Consider the following 25,680-nt stretch of genomic DNA (forward strand, 5'->3'; position numbering starts at 1 on the left):
AGACCTTTTACTAATTAATGCTGATTAATATACGCTGTGATTAATAAAATAAAAATCATCTTCACGTATTTAAGAACAAGATGAATGCTTATATTTTGCATCTACATACATGATACGCTTAAAAAAGAAAGAAAAAAAAATATTTCATCATTCACAAAAAATATCTTTTCAGTTAAAGCATTGATCAAGAATTTGTTATCTGTTCCACGAGTACACATAGTCCAACCCATCGAATCCCTACAATTTTTTCAGATTAAGTGAATGTATTTTGAAAGTTTCTATTGCAGTCTTTAATTTCCGCGGCACTTTTAATAATATTATTTATGCAACTAGGCTAAATTTTAAACACTACTCCATGGAATTCCTGCGTTTCTAGTTTCGGTCCTGATATGCGTGGAAGATGCAGAAAAAATGCCATTTTATACTATTAAAATTAAATTTCGTTAATTTTACAAAATTCAAATTTGATAAATAATGATCATTGTCGTACAGTTTCGCTGTATTTTAAATTGGGTTACGATTTCTAGTAATTTAGTTAAAACGCTATTAAATAGTTATCTAAAAAAATAAAATAGAAACGACTATTTCAGAAATAATAACACATAAAAATCAAATCACTTACCCCCAATTAAACCACTGAAATCGCTAACAAATGCCTCCCTTTTAACATCACCACCACATACAGAGGACGATGAAGGTAGCAGAATAGGGAGTACTCACCATTAAAATTCGATTAATAACAGTAATTTACTTCCTTTTCTGCTCGACTTAAAAAAAAAGCAACATAAAAAATAATAATAATAAACATTATATTCTCGCAAAGAATGGGAACATATTTTCGAAAATTGATTACATATATGGAAATAATGGATTTTTTGTTTGTAATGAGAAAATTAAAGCTGACTGGTCATTTATAAAATGGATATTAATGTTGCACATGCTTATTTTTTAATGTAGTAAAATTATTTATCTCTCAAATTACCTTAAAAGTATTCGCTTCGAAATTTTGATTTTCATATTTCTTGTATAATCTAATTGAGTGTTCTACACCGAAAGATTTCTTTCTGAAATTGAACCTTGTTTTGTTGAAAGTTGAGCTTTTTTGAATTCTTACATTTATCCCACTGGAGAAAATATTTTTATTCTAGGCGTAAGAAACTTCGTATAATCATCTGAATTTCAGTTAATCAGATATTAAATAAAACAAAAAGAAAAAAAAATATTTCTCCTCATCAACGGATTTTTAAAATAATCTGAGAATATGAATTTTTAAGACGAATTCGAAGTGAGTGAAAAAAAAAAGAAAAGAAAAGATAATCCAATAATGTTTTTACGAATCGAAGATCATAATTCATTTAGAATAGTAAGGACGGAAAATATGAAAACGAAGAATGTTTGAAAGTCGATAACATTATCAAAATTCTCTATACAGAGAAAGAAATTTTCAGTATTGTTCAAGAATACAAGAGCCTTGTGATTTGCGTTCAATAAAAAAGAAATAAAAAAAGTTTGAAATTAAAGGAAAAAGTCGTTTTTGCTTTAACTAAAACAATTATGATAATATTTCAGCAAATCAAAATAAACAGTATAAATCATCTGTGGTATCTGATTACTGAAAATATAGAATGAATCAGCGGTTAAAGAAATGTAAATACTATCAGGAGTCCATTGGAAAAACTAATTTTTGAAGAATATTCAGAATTGAAAAATATTCTGAAGTATTATTAATCGTCCGGCATTTCCGAAAGGAGGACATTAGCAGAAATTAATAGAAGAAGAGATTTGGTTTATGACTTAACAATCCGTTTCACAGGTAGTTGAAGATCATAAACTATATTTTTACAAAGTGAAAGGAAACCACATTTGATTACTTCGATAGTAAATAGTAGAGAGAGTAATTTTTTGATTTTTTGAGTACTGATTATACTGATTTCAGACGAAATAAATGTACAAGAATAATTAAACTTTGAAAGAAAAGAATAGGAATAGCGTTTTTAAAGTTTTATATTTTTTAAAAAATTACTGTCAACCGATAAAGAAATTTTTAAAAATAATTTTTCCTTTAATATATCATACCTGAATCCTTTATTAGATTTATTTGAATCTATGTTAACGAATTTTCCCTTTTAGCACTTTAAGAAATTTCCAGGAAAATTAATTTACAACTGAACATTTGACACCTAAATGCAAAATTTTTATTTAGTTGTCTTCAATCAGAAAATCGTCACAGTTTTCCAAATGCTATAAATGTTTAGTACAAAGATCAGAATATTTTAAAATTATAAAACTTAATAAACGGAGTGGATAACAGTATTTCAGGATAAAATTTTGTCATTTTATACAAAAAAATTCAAAATAAAACAAACAATTCATGTTTATGAATAATATAAGTTGATATAAACAGTAACAGTGAAGAATTCACAAATTTTTAAGATTTTTTTTTTAAATGCATCGGTATTAGGTCGAGACGAATATAATGCAAAGTAAAGGATAAACTGAACATGCAATTAATGTAATTTTTATAAGGAAAAAAAAATAATACTACAAAATATATGCGTGATAACTAATGACCCTGCTTAGGGTAGAAATCATTGTTTAGATTCTCGAGATAAATTGATATCTTCAACAATCGTAATAGAAAACTTGCTCAAAACTTTGAACAGTTAGGATTTATGATTAATTATACCATTACTACAACGCTTGAAATTTTAATCATTTTACACCAAATATTTTAGGGAAAACGACACTTAATAATATCAATTTATGCAACTCGGTGCTTTTAATGAACTTTATATCCTGTCGCGTCATAAATGTCTGTTTGATCATCGCAAAATGATACACAAATTAAGATAAAGCATACCTCTTCTGAGAACAAAGGCGCTCCATTGCGTATTTCCCAATATTACGTTCTGTCCTCATTATAGTCTCTTTCCATAGAGATGCGTTCAATTATCGATAATTTACTTGAATCATATTAGCAGACGGGGACTACAGAATCCCTACAGAACCTAGCAGCTGATGCGTGTTGGCTGCATCTCAATAAAGCAGCCCAGCTCAAAAGAATGCATAGATGAGTAGCTTGTAGGTGCACTTTATAATTTCCTCTTCATTGAGTTAGACGAGAAATGCAGGACCCAACTCCCCAAAGGGACTGAATAGAAAATGGAAATTCTACCTCTTCCAATTATGGAGGCTCGCAGTTCGCTTAATGGAAAATTCGTCCTTGTTTATAAAGGCATCCGTTTTCTTGTCGGAAAATTCCCCATTTCAAACTTTTCCAAGCCATGCCCATTTCTGGTCTTTTTTTTCAACCGCTTTTCATCAATTTTCTAAGGATTTCAAACCTTTTTCACGCCCCAAAATGGTTCCCCCACCCCCTAGCATATTTATCATGGTCGCCTTCATAAAGATTAATGGGTTTTAATATCTCACAAGAACTTACGTCCTAAGGAGTTTGCTTATCATTCTGGGAAACGGGGATCATACAAACTTAAATTGCTATTAAAGATAGTTTCGTTATTACAAGCCTCAGTGTATAAAATTTTCTTTCAACTTGCAATCATAGAATAATACAAAATCAGGTCTGATATCCTTGTGAACTACCATCGTTTATTCAGGTAATTATTTTCTAAAGGAAGACACAAGAAATAATAGTTTAATTCGTAAGACAAAAATTAAAGGTTAAAATTATGAAATGAGAACAGATTGATTTTAATCTCATTCAGAACTAAAAGCCTCATTCTGTTTTTTAAAAACTAAATAATGCTTAAAATTATTTTTTGTATATCTAAAAATAAATGCTTAAGTCCATCTTTCCAAATCTCGATCTTGAGGCAGTCGCTTAGAATATTTGAATTTTAAATTTATTTTCTAGAAATTTTAACATCTGTTGTATTCTTAAATATAACTTTGAATCTTCGAAGCCTTCTAGACACTGGAATTATTTACGAATTTTTCAAATTAGAAGATAAATACTTAGAAAGAATTTAAACATGAAAATTGAGAATAGTAAAAACGATGCACAATTGATAGATTCTATACAAGTCAAATCTAGTTGAAAAACTGCATTAGAATACAAACTAAAGCTAAATTTAGATGAAACATCCTAACATTTTTTTTAGTTACAAAATAATACATTTTTAAACAAAAAGAAACTCAAAATTGCTGTGATTCAGATAATATTTTTTTTATCTGACATTTAATAAACATCTTGGCCCAAGGAGAGATAAAAATAAGACTAAATATTATACATAAGACAAAATTACATACATATGCATGATACTTTTATAGAAAAAAGAACCAAAAGGACTTAAGATTCGGAATTTCAGCCAAGTTTATACCATTTTTCACTTCATTTTAATTTTCAGCAGTTCAAAAATTTATCCACAAACGTAGAGCCCCATTAACAGTCTGATATTGTCACAGTCGTTACCACAAAGATCAATGATCCTAATATTTCACAAGAGCCTAAAATGTTTGCCTTTGCACTAGAAACATCAATCATATTTAAATTACGCGAAAAGCAAATTTAAACTCCCAAGTTTATTTATACAGTTATTTTTTTTAGATAGACCCAATATATGCAAAAAATATATATCTGTTCACTCCAGAGAATAATAATTAGGGTTAAGAAATCTCCTCAGATAAATTTTAAATGAGAATAAGTTCTTTTCTGTTCCTTTGAGTCTTTTTTTTTTTTTTACTTTTCCGCTTTTTTTCACCTGCGTATCTGACTTCTTCCAAAATAAATTGGCTCGACAGTCCTTTCTTTGTCATAAAATAAATAGATTTAACATCTCATCAGAAACTAAGGTCTAAGGAATTTGCTATTGTTCGAGGAAAACGGGAATTATTCAAACTGAAAGTGTTGGTAAAGTTGGTTTAGACATTCAGGCTCTATTTTTTTAGAAAGGTCAAGAAGTAACTGTTTTCATACGTTTTTAGGTAACAGTTATTAAATCTTAGTCGTTCACGAAGAAATTACAAAAATAAACCGAATTTCATTCCCCATTATCAAAATAAGATAAGCTCTCAAAAAATGTAAAACTTGAATAAAAAATGTAACCATCACTAAAAAAATGAGTGAATTTATTACAGTACAATTCTTTCTTTAACTGTGAATTTATATTGATAGTACAGTAAGCATTTCACAACATCTTCATAATCCAAAGCCCTCCCCACAATGATTAAAAACTTGATATGTCGTAGGAGCTCGCTGTGGAGTTTGTTTCTGCCCTAGAAAGCAAGTATCTTTCAAATTTAATAAAGATTAAAGTTAAACACCGCGCATATTTACACAGTTATTTTTTGAAAAAGAAGCAAAAAGTTACTGTTTAATCGAGGGAGTTATTAAGGGTTAGAAAATTAATTCGAGAGAAAAAAATCTCAAAGTAAACAAATTCATTTACATATATTTAACCCACAAGAAACTTAAAATTAATTTTGGTCTGCCAGAAATAATTAAATATCACGCTCACATTCCTTAAAATTATTGAACCGGAACGAATCAGAAAGTTATGTAAATTTGAAACACGTGAAGCTTTAAAATTAAATTTCCATCAAATTTAACATTAGTTATATTTCTAATTTTAACTCTTAATTTTAGGAAAAAGGGAAAATTTATCTTTTATGAATATTAATTTGAAAATAGTTTAACAACTATTATAACATAGAAACGGATACAACACACGAGTGATAAAAAAAATATCGGGTTAAATCTTGCTAATATTGCATTTGAAATAAGATAAAAACTTAAAACCTAATAACACGATTTTATTATTCATAATAAATTGTTGTAATTGCCCGTAATAAATTCGAAAAATTCTTCCTTTTTCGTAATAAAAAGGTGCAATCACCAAAAATGCTAGGAAATTCCCTTTATCTGTTTCTTTAAAGGAATTTTTTAGATGCAAACAAGTAGGACTGCCTTCTAGTATATTCAATTTGAGTGTCAAATCTACATATCAAAATTTTAATTATTTTGCTCATCGCGTGTTTAAGTTAGTGAACTCAAATACACACGGGTAAATAAACAGTCTAACTGCCGGGCAATTTAATTCAAAATTAGAGACATATCTACAATTTTGGTGTAAGGATCACATATTAAAGTTCATCAAATTTTCTTGTAAATAATATTTCTGAATCCTTGTACGAACACATGGACGAAAATACAAATATTCCTTTGATGGATTATATCTAAATTATGATACAGATCTAAAATTTTCGTGTCATGAATACAAATAAAATTTCTTCTGTCAAATTTGTTTCGTTTAGAATTTATTGAGTTCACCGACAAACAGAAATTAAGAAATGGATATTTCGCACTGAAAGAATATTAAAGCAAGGATTTTCATTAAACTTTTGAGACAAATGTTTCGACAATTACAATATGCAATGCTATTTCCTTTGTAATCTAAGCACACGAGAAAATAATCTAATAAAACGTGATTCTAAAATCAGCTGAACCATAGACAAATATACAATAGAATTTTTTCAAAATTTTAGTTTTTGTTTAGAGCAAATCACGTGATCATCATGCATGCTCAATTAACAATAAGTAACTGAAAACTACATGTCACTGTGACATTCATTCGAAATGCGTTGTAGGTTTTGTTTATTTACTTCTTTAAATGACTTTTTTTTAAAAAAAAATTAAGCATTAGAAAGAAAACGAATGTAGACGTTAGAGAAATACAGAAGACCAAAAGTGACCACTTGTACTTTATAACCCAATGCTTTTCTTTCGCTCTTTTAATATAGTAAAATATGATTTACTCACAAATTCGTCTCAAGTAGTGACAATAAGTGACTTTTTAAACCGGATAAAGCACGCCTGTCAAATAAAAATTGCACATTGCAATGAAAAACTTTCAAGGTCTAAAGCCAGATACTTCTCCCACATAAATAAATAAACAATAAGTACTTGAAAAACTGAAATTATGAGTAACACTCAGCCCAAACACACGCTCACTCTCATATTTCTCGACAACTTATAATAGAGACTTTATTTTTAGTTTTGAAAATGCTAAATTTAAAATCTGAATTCTTCACAACGGAGATGAAGTTCAGAGATTAATTTAACAAAACAAAAGACAGTTACACAATTAAGAACTTAAATATAGCATTCGGACTGATCCTTTACTGAGATTTGCTTCATTTCCTATGGAAGTGGAAAAGCTAATAATTTTATTAAATGCATTTAAAAGCAGTAAACTGTTTTATAACTAGAGAAGATATAGTTTAAACTAATCTTTTTATTTCATATGAAACATTAATCAACATTACATTCTTTAATCCCATGATAATGTTTAGCATGATTCTGAGTTTGCTACTTTTTATACAAACCGTTTCTTTCCTAAATATATAATAATTTTCGAATTTTTCGTTTAAATGTTACTCATCTTATTTCTGCATTAGATGAATTCGCACATTCATATTAACTATTGCTGGCGCCATAATGAAACAACTGTTGAACAATATGAATTTAAATATCAAATTATATATTTTGTGAAACGTAAATATGGATCATTTTAATGAAAACATTTGCAGTGAAATTTTCTAGCCATATTCATAGAAGTTATGAAAAAAAAATCCATTTAGTAAATTTGTAATTTGTAGATTATTTTTCATGAAGGTAACGACTTAAGCAATCAAACAATAATAATTAAAATCTTCTTTCAAAAGGGTGAATTTAAGGTGTATATAATAGACACCATAAGAAGACCAAATGACTCAAGAGTTTTCTTGCATACTTAATAACGACGTTTTAATCACAGGTTACAGTAGCTAATTCAAATTATTTTAATGAATTTTCATGTTATCAATAGGGTACTGGTGCATATTCTGTAATAATTTAAAATTAATTAAATTTGATGAACTCAACGCATGAAATTAAATTTTCACTTTAGATATGCTTTGTTAAGCATATCTGAAGTGAAAATCAAATTATCACTTTAGATATGCTTTGTTAATTACCTTATTACAACATTAATTATTCATGAAATAAATTCTTCTAGCGTGATAATGTCGTCGTCATATTATAGAGGTAAACATTGTTGTTTCATATTAAGCTGTCAGAAGAATGATACTGATTTATTTCCTTAATTCACGATAGAAAAAGGAAAAATAAATTTTTGAAATATTATAAAATGAAATATAAACAAAGTTATTCTAAGTTTTATAGCCCTCAATTATAATTTTGTAAAAGCAAGGAATCTGCGTGAATAAAAATATTGAAGGCTAAGTATACCCTTTCAAGGTTAAACTTCTCCCCGTGTTACTAATAGTAAAGCTGAGTGCTTACAGAGATTACTTAAGGTAATAATTACGAACTAAATTTTCCTTTCAGCCTTTCGACAGTCGAGACAAAAGCACGAAATTAATACATATGGAAAATGAAAAAGAGCATTAATGCAATTATTTCTAAACGTAAAGAACATGCTTGAAAGCTTCATCTTATTCATCCTGTAACTTTTTTTTTGTGTGTGTGTGTTAATGGAAAACAACACAGAGAAGTTTAAGTAATATTGTAATGTAAAAGCATGGTTTGCCCCCCCCCCCCTTCATGTAAGTAATGTTTCTGATTCTTTTAAATAACGATTAAATTTTGTTTTGTTCTAATATGTATAAAAGATAAATCTAAAGACAAAATTTAAAAGTAAATTTTAAAACACTTAAAATTGGACGCATTAAGTCATGAAACCTTTTAAAATGTAATTTTTTTTTTTAAAAAAAATAGCTGTTTCTACAAAACATTAAAAATTTTAATGGTATATTTTTTCCCAAAATTAATAACTGTGTTATAAATGATTTTGCAACGGATGGGAGTTGGTTCAATTTTGCATAACTAATTTCTCAGTTTATAATAACCAATAACTAATTTCTCGGCATAATTTCGGTTCGAAAACAACGAAATGGCGGTAAGTTCAAAACCTTATAACCGTGTACAATTATCTATAAAAAAATACAAATAATCCAGTAAATGCCCAAAATAACTTTTTAAAAATTTCCAAAGTTGAAAAAAAATGTGCTATTTTTTTAATCGAGTTTTAAAATTTGAAACACACTACATTAAAAGCTTTGATATGAGATTTTTTAAAAAAAAAAAAAAACTGCTAAAATTATGTAATCGCATCGAGATTTTTTCACTTACAAAATTGTTTTCCTTTAAAAACTTTAAGCGAAAGAAGAAAAAAAAAATATTTTATCAAATATTATTCATAGTTATATGCTTTGATTCATGGAGAATGCTTCAAGAAATATATACATCACAGCTATTGTTTATATGTAATGTTTGAAATGGGAGGTATTTATAAAACTAATCGTCAATTTAACATGAAATAATTATTTGCGTTATTAACCATGGAAGCAAGTTGAAAATACACATCAATAGTTATACCACTGCATGAAGAGATTCCTTAAATTAACTTTAATCGCCATATCCTCTGCTTGTCCGGATATTGAAAATCAGTGAGGTGCTTATATTAAACGAAAACTCAGCCAAGATGGGAATTACAAACAATCCAGTTTTATGCAATACAAATTCCTAGAAACTTAACAGCTTTAACACTGTCTACATCTTTTGTAGAGAAGCCATTTATTATTTATTTTCGCTCAAACTCCAAAGTGTTTCTGTTGTCGAAAATATATTGGAAACAACGTTTCTAACTGAGTTCATTATACGCTTAAGCTAAAGTATCGATAAGTTGAGTCTTGATGAAGTAGTGGCAGTCTTTTATTAAGGTTTCTCTTGTGGAGTGGAACAATGGAGTGGCAGGTGGAGTCGATACGAAACTAATGAGCTTATCTCATTAAAAGAGACTTAATTTGAAAGGAATGCGAGTCTCCGAATTCTTTTCATTAATTTTTCTACGGAGACCACTACATCGTCCGTGGAAGCAAAAGATGAAGAGTTGCAGGCAGATATCTTTACTTACTAAACACAAAGAGAAGTTCTTGTTTGCATAACCGCTTGTAAATGCCATGTAAGTACACGAGTTTGTTAAATTCATACGTGGAGATTAATAAGTTAATCAGTAATTATAAGCATGTTATTAAAATTGTCATCATAAATCAAACATTTATAAACATTTTTTTTCACGCGCAACTCTATTTCTGCTACGAATAAAACCACACACATTTTATTATATTGATTAATAATAAAAATAAAACAATTCAATTAAATACAGTAAAGCTCCGTTTATATGAATGACATCAACCGATGTAAAAAGGAAAAAAGTCGACTCGAAATTTTAATAAACCATCTAGATTATTATAAATTTAATGTTATAATGCGAATTCGTTTAAAGGAAATAACTTTTAAGTTTTAAAAATAGTATCATCATATTACTATATAGAATTGAAAACTCTAATTAAATTCTAAAATCAAACATTTATCATAAAAATGGGAAAATTCTTACCTAAAGAATTAAACCTGAAAATTAAATATACGTTTCTTTTTTTTTTTTTTTTCATACGATTTATGTGAATGTAAATATGCGTGCGTTTAACTGAAAAAAACATTTTTTTTTAAATCGTCATCCGACATGCTAATTGCTTCTAAATATTAAATACAACATAATGAATTGCGTTTAGTTCATTGAATATTTTTTGCTAGTATTTTGATAAACAGAATTAAGAAGTTTTTCATCGAAGTTCCCATTGGGTCTTTAAAAAAAGGTTGTAAAATTTCATGTTCATTGTTTATATTAGAAACAAACAATTTGTCTTCCATTGATTCATCAACTGAAGAAAAATAAAAGCTTTCTTATTAGAAACGGAGGTGTTATGATTGAGATTAAAAATATGCAAGTTTTTGAAAGTGAGAACGATAAATAACGGAAGCTTTGTGACTTTTGCGTCACATAAACGAAATCCTTTATTATAATAATAGTTAAGAATGAATCTGGCTGTCATAAAACAGCGCTAAAAGGAAAAAAGTATAAACAGAGCTTTACTGTATATTTTTATTTCTTAAAATGTCTAACGAAACGATTTAAATATTATTAAATTTTCTAATTTTATTTGTTAAAGTTACTTCAAAATAGCTAAAAAGAAAAGTTGTTGGTGTTTTCGATCCAAAATTTATTGTTTTATCAACTATGTCTGAAGTTTATGTTCGACTATTTTATCGACAAAATTATCGACCATGTTTGAAGTCGATACTAATGATTGATATATCCCTTAATATGTTTCTTCTGGAGACAATTAGTTACGTATAGTGTTTTTGTGCCGATAATGGATTTTTTAAGCTGTTATCCCAGATTTATTATTGCTTTTCTCACTACTAGCTGTCTTTGGCGACCAGTTTGTCCATCCTGTTTAATGACGTTTTAGTGTTATATTATTCATATTAAATACTGCCTTAAAATAAATTCATCTTATTAATTAATAGGATTGAAAAAAAATAATTCAATCAAATTACGATAAAAGTGTATATCTGTAAAATAAAAATATAAATGAAAATTCTACTTGAGTTGAATTAATGTCCAAAGCAAGTAATTCTTTTTAAACGTAATTTTAACAATGGCAAAAGTACGTGATTAAATCTTTTGAAGGGTGAGTTTTAACTTTATCATAACCTTTAAAACATTGTTACAGATTAGGCATCAAATTATATTTTAAAAATTTGTTGAAAACGAAGAAATAAGTAGTACAGAAATGGATCAGATAAAATTTAAAAAAAAAATGTTTTGAGGTAATGCAAAAATTATTTTAGTGAAATAATAGTTTTGGAAGATATGAACGCAACTTTCCATAGGCAAGTCATAGTAATTACCTATCTAGCGTCGGTAAACATGTTCACTGCTACGATTCACGCATGATACTTAGATTACTTCTTTGCTTTCTTTTAAATAAAATGGAGAAAAAAGCCATCTAATTAAATATATGGTTAGGTACAATTAGATAGCAGGTACAAACCACAGGTGAGTAAGGCAGCCGTCAACATGTTAACCTTATATTTGCGCTCGATTGAAACTTTTGTTTCAAGCTTAATACTATGATTTTGATTTCTTTTGCATCTTGTTTCCTCTGACTGGAAGTTTCGGCGAGCTCTCCTCTGAACATTTCTTGCAATATTTTGCAGATGCATCAATTAGCTAGGCAAAGTGTGCTGTAAAAACGTTTAATGAAACATTCTGAAAAGTTCGTATGGCATTTGTTTACGTTTGATTAGTGCCATTCGATAATAAATAATGATAGATCTTTATGCCACGCATGTTAGCATTTTATACATAGATGCTCATTGTGGATTTTATTCGCGGATATAATCACCAAATATAATGATAAAATCTAGGGACAACAAGCATCTGAAAACCATTCATTTATACTTTATGGTTTAATTTTCTGTAAGATTTTTTGCTAGCACTTTTATTGCTAGTTAAATATCTGTACTACTCCCACGATCTGACTTTATTTCTGACATCATAACTTTCGATGAAATGCCTCTGCAGTTAATTGATTTTTCCACTTGTCTGAATTCGCAATCTTATCTTTGATGCTTAATGATTTTTACACTTAAAATAAGTTCCGTTGATTCAGCTTCATTTGAAAGAAACTAATCGTTAAAGAGAGTAAAAATTCAGAAATCTGCAGAAGCATTTTTTTTTTCTGATTGAAAAATCATATAGAAAGGATGGATTTCATAAGACTTGAGAATAATAATAAATGCAAGAAAATATCAACGTAAAATGAAAAGGAATTATGAAAGAGGAAAAAAAAAAAAAAAAAAAAAGGATTTAACACCATAAGTTTTAACACCATAACACCAGTATTTTATACCGTAGTAATTTTTGTAACTCTTCAATTTTCATGCATTTGCCAACTTTTGCAAATTTGTGAGGGAATAGAAAATTTGTGAGAGAATACTTCAAAACTAAACAAAACATAGTTACTAAAAGTCAAATAACTTTGACATCATGAAAAAATGAAGTTTGGGCTTTTATCTGAGGTGGATACAAAATGGTCAGGGTTTCCAAATCGGTTCATTATTTATAAATCTGTTAACGATTTATTCGATATTTCTAAACTTACATTCGCAAAAACCATTTTTTTAAAAGTAAACACAGTTATGCAATGAAACATGGATGTTTTCCTAATACAATAATTTTTCAAACAAATGACTACAGGAATTCAAAATATATCGCTAAAGATAAGAAAAGTAATAAGCCCGTAGAGAAAATAAAACACAATACAAAATATTCAGTAAGTTAAGGAAAAAACATTTTTAACAGCACTTAATATCTCTTTTAATCAAATTCTACACATTGTTATACATTCTGATCAGGAAAAGTTTGTATTATGACCGAATATGCGCTTTTTTAGTTTTATGATTTGGTATTTATGTAGATATCTGCAAAAGAACGAACATGTCTAGAAAATAATGAATGCATGACTTTTGGTATGAACTCGCGAAAGAAGAAAGTATTTCATTAAAAATACTTTTCGGTGAAAAGGGGGGAGTGTTGTACCTTTGGCCCCTTCAGTATGTGCTGGCAAATGGTGCCAAAACTTGGAAGTTTGTATCCTTAGTACAAAGATAATTTACTATATATTTGGGTTATCTTGTTGCAGTTTTGAAAAAAAAAATCTTAATGTGAAGAATAAAAATAATTATCTGATTTCATTACTGTTCCTAGCTTAAAATGAGTTATAGAAGTTGAAATGTAAAACTGGTCAACCGTGGTCAAATGTACAACATGCACTTCTGACCATGGTGTAAGATTTTCTTAAAAAAATAATTAAAAATGTTAAAATTGAAATTTGTTTTTATCTTTTTAAGATATGCAATAAATTCAAAACTAAGCAAAATTAAGATCAGCATTTTCAAAAAAAGTAAACTAATAACTGAAGGGGAAAAAAAAAAGATAATCGGCCAAAGATACAATACTCTCTTTTAAAATATATCTTCTGCATATTATTTAACGGGATTTAATCCTAACAACAACTGTTACGATTACTGAACATTTAGTTCTTCATTTTTGCAAATCTTATATCTTTTTATAACTGCATACCACACGCATAATGTGTAAATATATTGCTATAGTTCTGCATAAATATGTAGCAGCCCTGAAGCTTTATGAGGAAGTATGAAACTGAAAATGTACTTACGTTAACCAGAGTCTGGAGAGATTCAACATATGATCTCTCTGTTTCCACAATCTCGTACACGACATGGGTCCTGGTGTCCTATAAAAGACAGAAAGAACATTTACTGCGGGAAAGTTAATAGAATTCGCACACTTTAGGAAGTTAATAGCATAGATAAGGGATCGGCTGAGAGTTGTTTTCCCCCATCTCTATCGAATGAGGTTGATTGACCGTTTGAGTGAGGACAAAAGAATCGATTTTGCATTCTAAAAGAGCCACTGCGAAACTAAGATGCTCTTTGGAATAGAATTTCTCCTAGTTGTCGATAGTTGATAAATCGATACTCTCGATTTACTTTTTTATACTTGATAATATTAAATGGAAAATTGATTGACCTAATTGAGTTTTAAGTAACATGAAGAGCAAAGAAAAAGAATCTATTTCTTTTTGAAAGCTTGATGTAAATTAGAAAACAATATCGAGCTCATGAGCACATCTCGATACTTTAAACCTAGATTCAATAAGGAACAGGGAGAAAGAACATGCATATTTGAAAAGTATTCACAGACATTTGACTAATTTTTATATTTACATGAAAAAATGCTAAGCTCACTAAATGAAGATACACTCATTCAGTATTTACACTACTGTCAGAAAATTTCTTAACAAAATAAAGAAAAATAAAAACAGGCATTAATAACTTTGTTTCAACATATGCCTTCGAATAAAGTCATTTGCTTCATTTTTTAAAAGAATTCGAAAAATATTGAAATGAACTATTCAGATAATAAACACTATTATTCCGGTGGTATCTAAAACTATTTAAAAGGTTTAATAGAGTTAATGGCAATAGGGTTAGAATAACTTTTTTTGAAATTGATACATCCAAGGACATGCACGTGACAGATGTTCTTGTCTGTATGTTCGACATTTACGTATAAACAATTAAATTTATAAAATGACTTTGAAAGTTATGGAGCAAGCAAAGATTTGCAGTTTCATGACTTTAACATGATGCATAATAGCTCGGGCATTATTCTTGCCATTCTGTTTGATAAATGGGATGCCATTACATTTATAGTATTCCCGACAATGTAAACTGTGGTTTTCTGCATAGTCTCTTCCGTTTTTGTTTTGACTGGATGACTGCCAAGAATAATAAGTCTCCAGCACCACAATTAATTATGCAAGGATAACGTAAAGCAAACCAAAACATTTTGAAAGTGACATTAAACCGTTATTTAAGGCAACCGCAATCTTTTTCTCAAAATTTCTAGGGCAAAAATATTTTATACAATTCAAAAATAGGACACTTCTAGTTTTTCTTGAAATTATAAATAGCAGATAACATAAGTCTGCATCCAATAAACAAATAAAAAAATAAAAGTACTATTCATTATGCATTACTATCTACATTGTAAAAATGAACTACATGGTTCTTTAGATCCAATGAATCTTTAGTAATTAAGAGGCTGTTATTCATTTCGGAGAGAAATATTTAACATAATTTAAATATCTCGTTTAATAATATGCCTTTATGCAAGTTGTCCAGCCGAATGAAATCCCTCAAAATTATTTCTTTGATAGATGCTAAAAGTGATAAGGCCAATATTTTATTAATTTAGATGTCATTTAATTATTCCAACCGTTTCAATTAAATATAATTGACAAAATATTTATTTAGAAATATATTTCTATTAAAATAAAATATTTATCTAATGGGGCGAGCAAAAACGGGGGATTAACTGATATTAAAATGAAATTTGTCCACATAAATTTTGATTAAAAAATTAGGGGAAAATGTAAAGATTGTTTCTGAGTTAATTAGTCACATAATTTTCATGCAGATTTTCAGCTTAAAATAATACCAGGCACCTTTCGGCAACATTAATCTTACAATGGGGCAGAATATCTCAGACCATCGCATTTTTTTAATTATTTTAAATGTATACAGGGATGATAGAAATAATATGACACCACTTCAGAGGAAATAAAGTAATACAAGATCAAGAATTTTGGATATAGTTAATAGTATTAAATATTTGAAATCAATTAAAATAAATTATCTGGTTATTTTTTTAAATGACCAACTCATCTGTACAAATCTTTAAATTTGTAGGTCTTTAATTTGAAATGAACAGCTACTGATTAGATGAGTTTTCATCTCAATAGCACATATGAACAGATACTCGGAATAACTTTAATAAAAAAAAAAACCTAATCAAATATCCCCCATTTTCGCATCGAAAGAAAATTAATGATTATGATGAAACTATTATCCTAGGAGCCGCATCGATAACTGCCAAAAGCTTTTATCGCAAACTGCCATCATAATTCTTCTTAAATACCAACCGAGACTGCCATTCTGACCGAAATAATGTCCACTTTAAGTCCAAGTGGACCAAGTCCCATCTGATGAAGTGAGAATTATATCAGAGACAATGAGCCAAATAATGCCACTGGAGGCTTTCGTGAGAGTGGAATTTTCCCCCATCCAATAAAAGCCTTTTAGAAGTAAAAGAGATTACGCTATAGAATTTATTGTTTCTATGGTACCAGTTAATGCAGAAAAAGTATCTAAACCGCACCCGACATAAGCCATTCAATTTTGTGGGGGGAAAAAAGGCATTATCTTGTTTGTTGTGTGACAGTGAGATGTTTAGTCAGATGCCTGTTTTCCATTATTTTTTTCCAGATCAAGCCTAGTGCATTTATTTTGATTACTATCCAAAAAAGAAATAGCGGTTTCATGTTGCTCATGTTGTGGGCGTGGATGTCATAGCAAATAGATTACTTTAAGTAAATAACATGAGAGGATTTTGCTTGCTGAATTCTGTCTGGTGTAATAGAGTGCTGATCAATTCAATTTTCAATTTCAAAGGCATTAAAAGTCACCTTTGGACTTTACACAGAAAACGACAAAAGTATTTGAATTCTCGTATTAAATTTGAAGTAAAATTTTTGGCCATAGAATCTGATTAACCTTTAGATTACTGATATGCGTAGAAAAGCTATCAAATATGACTGGAATTTTGAAGAAAGAAAAAGATGCCTTTTTCTATTTGTCATTCAAAATTTAGATCTATTCTTCTTACTGCGTGCTTTTGATATTAATTTTTCTTGTTCACCTCATAACCAAAAACTTAAACCTAACCTAACCTTGTCACTTGTGAAGTGATGCAAAAATAAAAAATATCTACAAAATAATAAGAAATACCATAGATGGACTACAAAGGGAGAATGAATCTAAAGATTTAGAGTTAGTAATATTAGTCCAAACACAGAGGAACGAAATCTGCCGTCAAATCTGCAAATCTATTCCGCCAAAGCAATAGTTGTAGTTGCGTTGATAACATGTATGTTTATGATAGATACCATATTTCATATGTAGTATAATCGAAAAAGTATTTATATAAAAAGAGAAGTGTTTTTTAAAAACATTTCAAAGATTTATGAAATTACATGCAAAAAAATCATCCTGATTAATAATTCAAGTAAAGGAGATAATCGAGGGATTTTCCTACATCTACAAAATTCAAAATTGAAACGCTTTTACTATCAGATGAAATACAGAATGAGCCAATTTAAACATAAGCTGTTTAGACATTTCTTATGTAAAAATAACAAGTCTAGATTACAATGAAATTAAATACACACTCTTTTCCTTTGAACATTGTTTCGATTTCAGAAGGTAAGATATATTTTTGCCAATACGAAGAAAATGACGGTTTTCTGCTAATAATTCTCATTACGAGCATTTGAAAATTTTCTGCCAATTCTTATTATTGCACGAAGCAAATTTTAACAAAACAACGATTTTAATGACTATGATAATTCACTTTACCAGATCGAGCGTTACTGTTCAATTCTTGAACAAGAGAAATAAATAATGCTTCAAAATGAATTCATTTCGATAGGTGAAAAATTTACATTCATGTCTTCATATTAATATAAACTGTCAGTAAATGATTGTTTTTAGAAGAGGCTGAAACTCAATGCAGTCACCACTTAGCGGGCAAATAGGCAGCTGAAGAAATTACGATTGCAACTATTAAAAAAACAATGATAAATTCAAATAACAGTAATGCACGGACCATATATCGAGATCCAAACATTCCTTATGCAACACTGCATAGAGTCCTACATAACATTTTAACCTGTTAACTGGGTATGACGAAAAGGTCTCTTGTGAGTGATGGGCTCATTTTTATCTAAATGAAGCTGTAGACAAACAATTTTAGAATCTCAGCTAGTGAAAGTCCCAAGCTTACCAATAAATTCCGTTGAATGCATCAAAATTTACAATCTGATGTAGACATTCTCATTCATAAATATTTTTTTTTCAAAGGAACGCTTCCTTTAGGATTTGTATATGATCTGTAAAAGGTGTTAGATATGCAGCTATAAGTCAATTTTTTTTTTAAATTCTTTATTGCAGCCGATAAATTGCCTGAATAACACTACCTTTAAGCAGAATAAAGTACCACTTCAAGTCACTTTACATGTTCGAAATCTTCTGCAGCAAAACATTTTAGATGATAGAGTGATAAGCAGATCCTTCCAAAAGTCTTGTCCAGTTGATTCGTTCGACATAATTTCCTGTGACTTTTGGCAGTGGTGTTAAAAAAAAAACACACACACACACACACAAAAAAAACAGGGTATATGAAAGAGAAATTTCAATCTTATCTGCCTCAGAAAACAGAATTCTATAACATATTTAAACACAAGCGACAATAAGTTGGATCCTGCATTTAAGTCAGCTGCGGAGTAAAAACATTCAGTTTTCAGAGCAAGAAGATGACGGACGCGCCCAATTAAATACGCAGATATGATGATGAAACATCGATTGCATTTAAGTTTCTACTCGAGATTTTCCGCGTAATTTTTATTTTCTTTTTACGTTTTATTGAAAAAAATATAGTACGTTAACTCTACAATTCGTTTTCACTATCTCGCGTACGAAGTAAGCAAAGAAAAAGGATAGTAGTCGCTAAAAAAAAAAAAAAAAAAAAAAAAAAAAATCGAGATTTTGACAAATCTCCATGTTTCAGACCACATAAAGTCCGAAAAACACATTTTTGGAATCATGTCTGTTTATATGTGAGTATGATAATTCAAACACTTCTTGAGCTATATGAATGAAATTTGGTACATATCCGATTTTGTAGATTTCAGTCAAATTTTTAAATCGATTCATAGGATGTCTTATGTCGTACCCAGATTCAGCATCTAAAGTATAGCATTCTTAACAAATTTTGAACTAAATCTGCCAAAAGTTTGGGCATCAGTCGTTCTAAGCTTTCGCATGCATGCAGACGTGATAACTCAAAACGGTTAAACGCAACGACTAAAGAAATTAAATTTGATATGTTATGTTTCTATTAAAATTATAGTTGCCTGAGTAAATTTGGTTTTAATCGCGTGAAAAAATGGCATCAAAAATGCATATTCAGTTTTCTTTACTATACTGCGAAGTACAAAAACTCTCCCAAATCTGTTACGCTGAAAATAACTTTGGAACTCTTTGGAGCGCTGAACACTGTGGAAGTTCTTGACCTTGCCCATAATTTTATTTGGGTTGGGGAAGAAAGGATAACAGATTTATTAGATAGTACGAGATTAAATTTTGAGGGAACAATTTCTGCTAGCTAGTTATATTATTTCAGATCGACAATGTAACATTTTCTCTAAAAAGTAAGTAGTTTCAGGTACATTCAAAAATAAAAATATTATTTGTACAGAGGCTTCACTTTCTCTCTGTTGGTTGAAACGTGGAATTAACTTATTTTTTGAGACCAATACTCAACAAAACTCTTCACAATCTTTGTAGAGTACATGTACAAAATAAGATCATAATCTAGTGAACAGTTTTTGCATCGGAAGTGCCTAATATCTTATTTAATTTTTTTTTAATCACCCTACACATTTAAAGGTAAATTTGCCTTTATTTTAACAATTGCTTTATATTTTAACAATGAAGACATCTTTATAAATAATAAAGCTATTAATATCAAATTATGATACGGAATTTTAATCTTGAAAATACAAAGTTCTAGAAACGATACATATTAATGAAAGTGAAATGGGATCATGATTCTTTCTAACAAAAACATGTTTATCAGTTTTAAACAATATTTATTGCAAAGTAAGAATAAACGGTGGATATTAATTTCTTTTACAGCCATTTTTTTCAGTATTTGATGATTATAAGAATTAAATTATTTTGTTAAAATCAAGCAAAGATATTTGCTTAAGAAGTGAACCTATGCCATTTATTTCAAAACGATTTAGAATTGTAATGAAATGTTTTTCATCATTTCCCTTTATTGCCCTTTTTCAATTTCAGCATTAAAAATGCATCAGATTTTTTTTTAAATTACAGTATTCGAATCCATTACGATACACTGAGAATAAATTATTGTACTTTTTATGGGGCGGAACAATCAGAATCAATTCAGTGTTACCACACATCATTTCTCAGGAGGAATAGCAACTGATTTTTTTATGAGATCAGTAATTAGCATTTTAAATGGAACAGCATCATATGCAATGAGAAGCGCCTTACGTGGATATTAGGCTCGTTATTTTAAAGCACGAGGTGCATACAAATCTTAACTACTGTCTCAAGTTTTTTTTCCTTTCTGATAATTCAAGAAACGAAGAGTAGGCTTAATGAGTTCTTTAAAGGAACTTCAATAATTACTTAATTTAGTAATGCCCCGTTTGTAACACAGATGAAATTTATTATTTCAAAACGTACTGAATAAGAAAAGCAATAATCAATTATTATTTTTATTATTTACAGAATTTTATTATCATCATTATAATAAATTACATTAAGATGAACTTGGTCATATAAATGACAAAAATTGTTTTAAATTAAAAAAAAAAATTAGCAGTAAACAAGTCTTTATCAAGATTCAACGCGTTAAAAGTGTAAGCTGATTATTGTCAAATAAATACAAAATTTATAAATGTGTTAAATCAATAAGCTTAATATATTAATAAGCGAGTTTCACGAAATTTAATTGAAATTGGATTTTTTATAATTTTAAGTTTTTACAATCGTTTCAAATGATGCGTCAATTGAATTATCCCAATTATCTGAATTTCTAGTTTTCACAGGTTATAAGCAGATTTTTTCAAATTTAGGTAATTAAATAATTTATATTTAGTATAATATCGAAATAAAGGACAAGAGATGTCAATTTTTTTCAAATAACATTTTAGTTTTCATACAGCAATTCAACTTTCTTGGTGAGATTTCTCTGATATAATCTTTATTGATCGTTAATTGTCTTAAAAATCTTTTTAATATTATAAATGAACAAATATTGTAATGCAACGTATTATTCACTCATATATATATATATATATATATATATATATATATATATATATATTGGTAAATAAAAATTACATTTCTGAAATTATTACTTTTCTGTTCTTTGGCATTTGGAAAAATTTGCACATCTTCTCTGCATTTAACTACACAAAATTGAATATATAGTCATTTTTTTTAATCAATAATTTCATATACGAGGGGTACTTTTTTTCAGGCTCCGATGAATCCTAAAACGAAGGCAAAAGTAGGAAACAAAATAAATTTATGACCAAAAATTATGTACAAATATGATTATATTTTTTGGGAGGAAGATTCAGGCATTTGCCATCTCTTTGAAGAGCAGTGCAGTCAGTTCCTTTAAAATTCCTCATTATTCTGGAAGTTTTGGCATTCTTGGTATTTCTCAATGTAGGAAAAAAGATGAAAGTCACTCGAGTCTAAGCCGCGGTCTCGATGACGGAGGCTAAGAACAGAAGTCTGTCGTAACAGAAGATCTTGTTCAACGAGTTGATTACATGGTTCGAAAGAAACGAAGAATGCTGGCTGACCAGGACACCAAAATTTAAAGTTTAGAAGGTGAATGCTTTGCTATTTTTGCACCATATTCTTTCCTTAAAAGAAAACTCAAAGAACTTTCATACTAATAAAGAGATAAAAAAATATTAAGGGCCATCTCACATCACAATGCACTTCGAAGAAGGGATCGAAAACCTAATATATCGATATGACAAATGCAGAATCTTCACGATGATTGTGTCAAAAAAGTAACCATATTTGTGCATAACTTTTGGTAATAAATGCCATTAATCGAAGATTAAAAAAAAAAAAAAAAGGCCATTGTATATAGTATTTTTTAAATAAAATCAATATATTATAGTATTAATTTAATTTTAGGGATGATTAGTATAACACTTTTGGGAAGAAATATGCATTAGACAACTGACAAACAATTTTCTTCAGAGATTTTGCAGTTTTTACATGGGAGTAATTGCTAATTACAGTACACTTACTTTACTACCGAATAAAATAATTATTTGTACAGTATAAGCATTTTATAATAGAATTGAAGAACCAACAGGAGTCGTTTCTTCGAAGCTTTCTCACATATAATAAATTTCTTATCGCATCCAATAAATTATTATTTCTTTCTCGCATCCAATAAATTTCTTATTCTCCTTCCTCCGTATAAAATTGTGGACCTTAGGGAAAACCGCGAATACCTTGCATGGAACTGGTGACCAAAAGTTACGAAATATAGATTTTTGGAATTAATCTGGCATTTTTATTGAATCTTATGAGATTTATGTATTTAGGATGTCCTTTTGCCGTCGGATTGACACCAAAATTTAACAGGGCAGGTATTTAACATTTTCAGTCGCAAAATAACATACATAATTTTATTGATTTAAGTTATTGCGTTTACATGCAAGTGAAAGTACAGATCGACAGACGGTCTACCGTTTGACAGATTTGGTTCAAATTTGGTAAGAATATATATTTTAGATGTGAATCAAATTTTTATTTACTTGGCTGTTTGTAATTATCGAGTTCACTTATATTCGGACAGTCAGAAAGATCGACTTCCTCTGAACAGAGTTCGTTCAAAATTTGACAGAAATCTACAAATTTGGCAGTAAGTATATTTAACAAATTTCATCCACCTAGTTCAAAGCGTTCTTCAGTTATCATGATCACAGGCATATAGTCAGAATGCCAGACAAACACAATGCCAAAAATATGTTTTTTAGACTCAGGGGGGAAGTCTGAAACTTGGAGAGTCATCAAAATCTCGAGTTCATATTTTTTTGAGGACTGCAATACTTAATACACAAGAGAGGAAAAAGTAACAAAAATTAATTAAGAGTAACAGCCTTTCGTGTTTTTCATTTGTCAGAAATATTATTTTCCCGAAAGCTGTTTGGAATAAAATACAAAATATGAAAGCTGAAACATTTACAAAAAATAAAAATGAAACATTTCATAAAAATGTTCGAGTTTGGATTGTTGCCATATTTTGCATTTTTCAGTTGTATGTTCAGCATTTCAAAGATAATTAGCTTTTAAAACGCAGACCTTAAAATTTAATACTAATACGGAGGGTAATTAACTCGTTCAGTATTTCATTATTTAACGGTTCAGCTAGCAAAACCATTCTGAAATTGGATACAACGATATACGATGTTCAAAATATACGCTCTATAGAGATCCATATAATCAATAATTAATTTTAAAATACACTGTCTCCAGGACAAGCCATATTAGAATATTTATTTCGATAGAAGATTATTTACTAGGCTGAGCTGATATAAAAAAAATTGTTTACTGCCTTTCAAAATGTAAATTTTGAAACCATACCGTTCCTTTATTCGATAGCATTAAATCGTTATTTATTGCAAAACAGTATTAAATCGATAGTTACCATAGAATAAATGGAAACAAGAAAAGGGTACAGTTTAAAAAGACACCATATTATATTTATATTTCGGCACAGTAGAAGTAGGAATTTTACGATTGGAAAGGCAAGAAACGATATAACCTTTCAAATGAGCATCCTAATCCTGCTTGTTATTCTCATCTTTCCTATCGTATAACGAAGAGCAAAGTAATAAAATTGAAAAAGAGGAATAAAATTTACTACAAATACAAATACATGGATATTTGCAATCAAAAGGGACTATCTTTATATTAAAATTTTTGTCCATGATATGTTTTAGAGTAAGGAATCTTGAAGTATGGATTGCAAAAACTTCTACGATGAACATTTCTTTCGGTTCTTCAGCATTTGTTAGTAAAAAATTGCTAAAAAAGTACAGGATTGTTAATAAAATCTGTTAATAAAATATATCAATTACTCTGATAAGAGAATATCTTGTAAATGTTTCTTTTCCCCATATCTCATCTTACAAGGTTGCAAAGTTAACGCCTAATATTATTGTTAGATACAATTAATTTCGCATTTTTTAATTTTAATATAACAATGGAATTTAATATGGTTATTTCAATGGAAATTTTCTGAATATTAAGAAAGTAAATATTAAGATAGTCCCTATTTAAATCAAGCTTATATATATTTGCAGGAGACATTATTTCAAGTTGAACGACATATTTGATTTGATAGCTTGAGATGAAATTGAATAATTAAAAGTAAGTGTTCCCGCATTTCTTTGGCTTGTTCTCCACTTGGGACGGGGGAAGACTAAATTCAACTTCGAAGAAAAATTCTTAGTAAGAATATTTAAAGAAGATTTAATACATACATAAAACACAAAAAAGGAGATGAAAAGAAATATAGCTTTGCATACTAAATGTAAAATAATGTCGAGATGAAATAATTCGTGCTGAAAAAGCTTGACAAACAAAATCTCATTTTTATAAAGACAATATTTTGTAATTTGTTTTTTTACAGTAATTCAAAAAATAACATTTGAATGTATTAAATACATTTTTCAAAACATTACTCATTTTTATGCCAATAAATTTAGATATATTTATAAATATTAAAATTTATCAAACATTATAAGCATTTAAATAAAAACAGTACATGAAAGTTTAAATGTAAAAAGGCTGTATTAATTCGCCAGGATAATGTTCTATTTTGAAACTATACAAGAGCAATTACACAGGGATCTAAAATATTGAACTATGATAAAACTGATTCCAATTATGAGCTAGGAGTTCGAAACCCTATCCTACCAAAGATCCGTCGTCCATGCCCACGTGTAATCTGACTTCGTGGACCAAACGCCCTCCGTTGAACTGGTGTGACAGCTTGTAAAGGGGAGTGCTTGTACAGGTGCTATCCTCGCCATCTGACTGAGGATCAGAATTATGAAGTCTATTCCAGAATAACCAGTTAAAAGTAGTTTCGCATATATGAGGGAGTAGCGTGGAATCATGCCTAGAATCTGAGATCTTCTGATCTCAAAGGCGAGAATTTACCAACTGCCTAAATTTAAAAGTTTCTCTTTATAATTATTTTTTATATTTCATGAAGTTAATAAAATATTAACTATTCTATTAATATCTATGTAATATATGTTTTTTTACCACAATGCATAAACTTGCATATATCCTTCTCTGTATTTCAGAAAAGCGCCTTTTTGCAATTATTACTTTTAAAATGATGGAAAATTAATCTTTGATAAAGCAAGTAAAGCCCTTTAATTATTGATTTCTAGACGTACCGATATCAATTTAAATATTGGGAAATGAGATTTTTTTTATAAGAATGATTAGCTGCTCCG

At 28.9% G+C, this 25,680-nt stretch overlaps 1 protein-coding gene across 5 annotated transcripts in view; it reads right to left on the reverse strand.

Moving 5' to 3' along the window:
* Window positions 1-25,680, reverse strand: part of LOC129960205 (rho guanine nucleotide exchange factor 17-like) — a 259,387-nt gene that overhangs the window by 69,378 nt on the left and 164,329 nt on the right. For all 5 annotated transcript variants that reach the window (XM_056073437.1, XM_056073438.1, XM_056073436.1 and 2 more), the window contains one exon: window positions 14,110-14,187. In XM_056073437.1, coding sequence (XP_055929412.1) covers window positions 14,110-14,187 — 78 coding nt within the window. The remainder of the gene's footprint in view (window positions 1-14,109; window positions 14,188-25,680) is intronic.

The sequence above is a fragment of the Argiope bruennichi genome, chromosome X2, assembly GCF_947563725.1.
Source record: "Argiope bruennichi chromosome X2, qqArgBrue1.1, whole genome shotgun sequence".
NCBI lineage: Eukaryota > Metazoa > Arthropoda > Arachnida > Araneae > Araneidae > Argiope > Argiope bruennichi.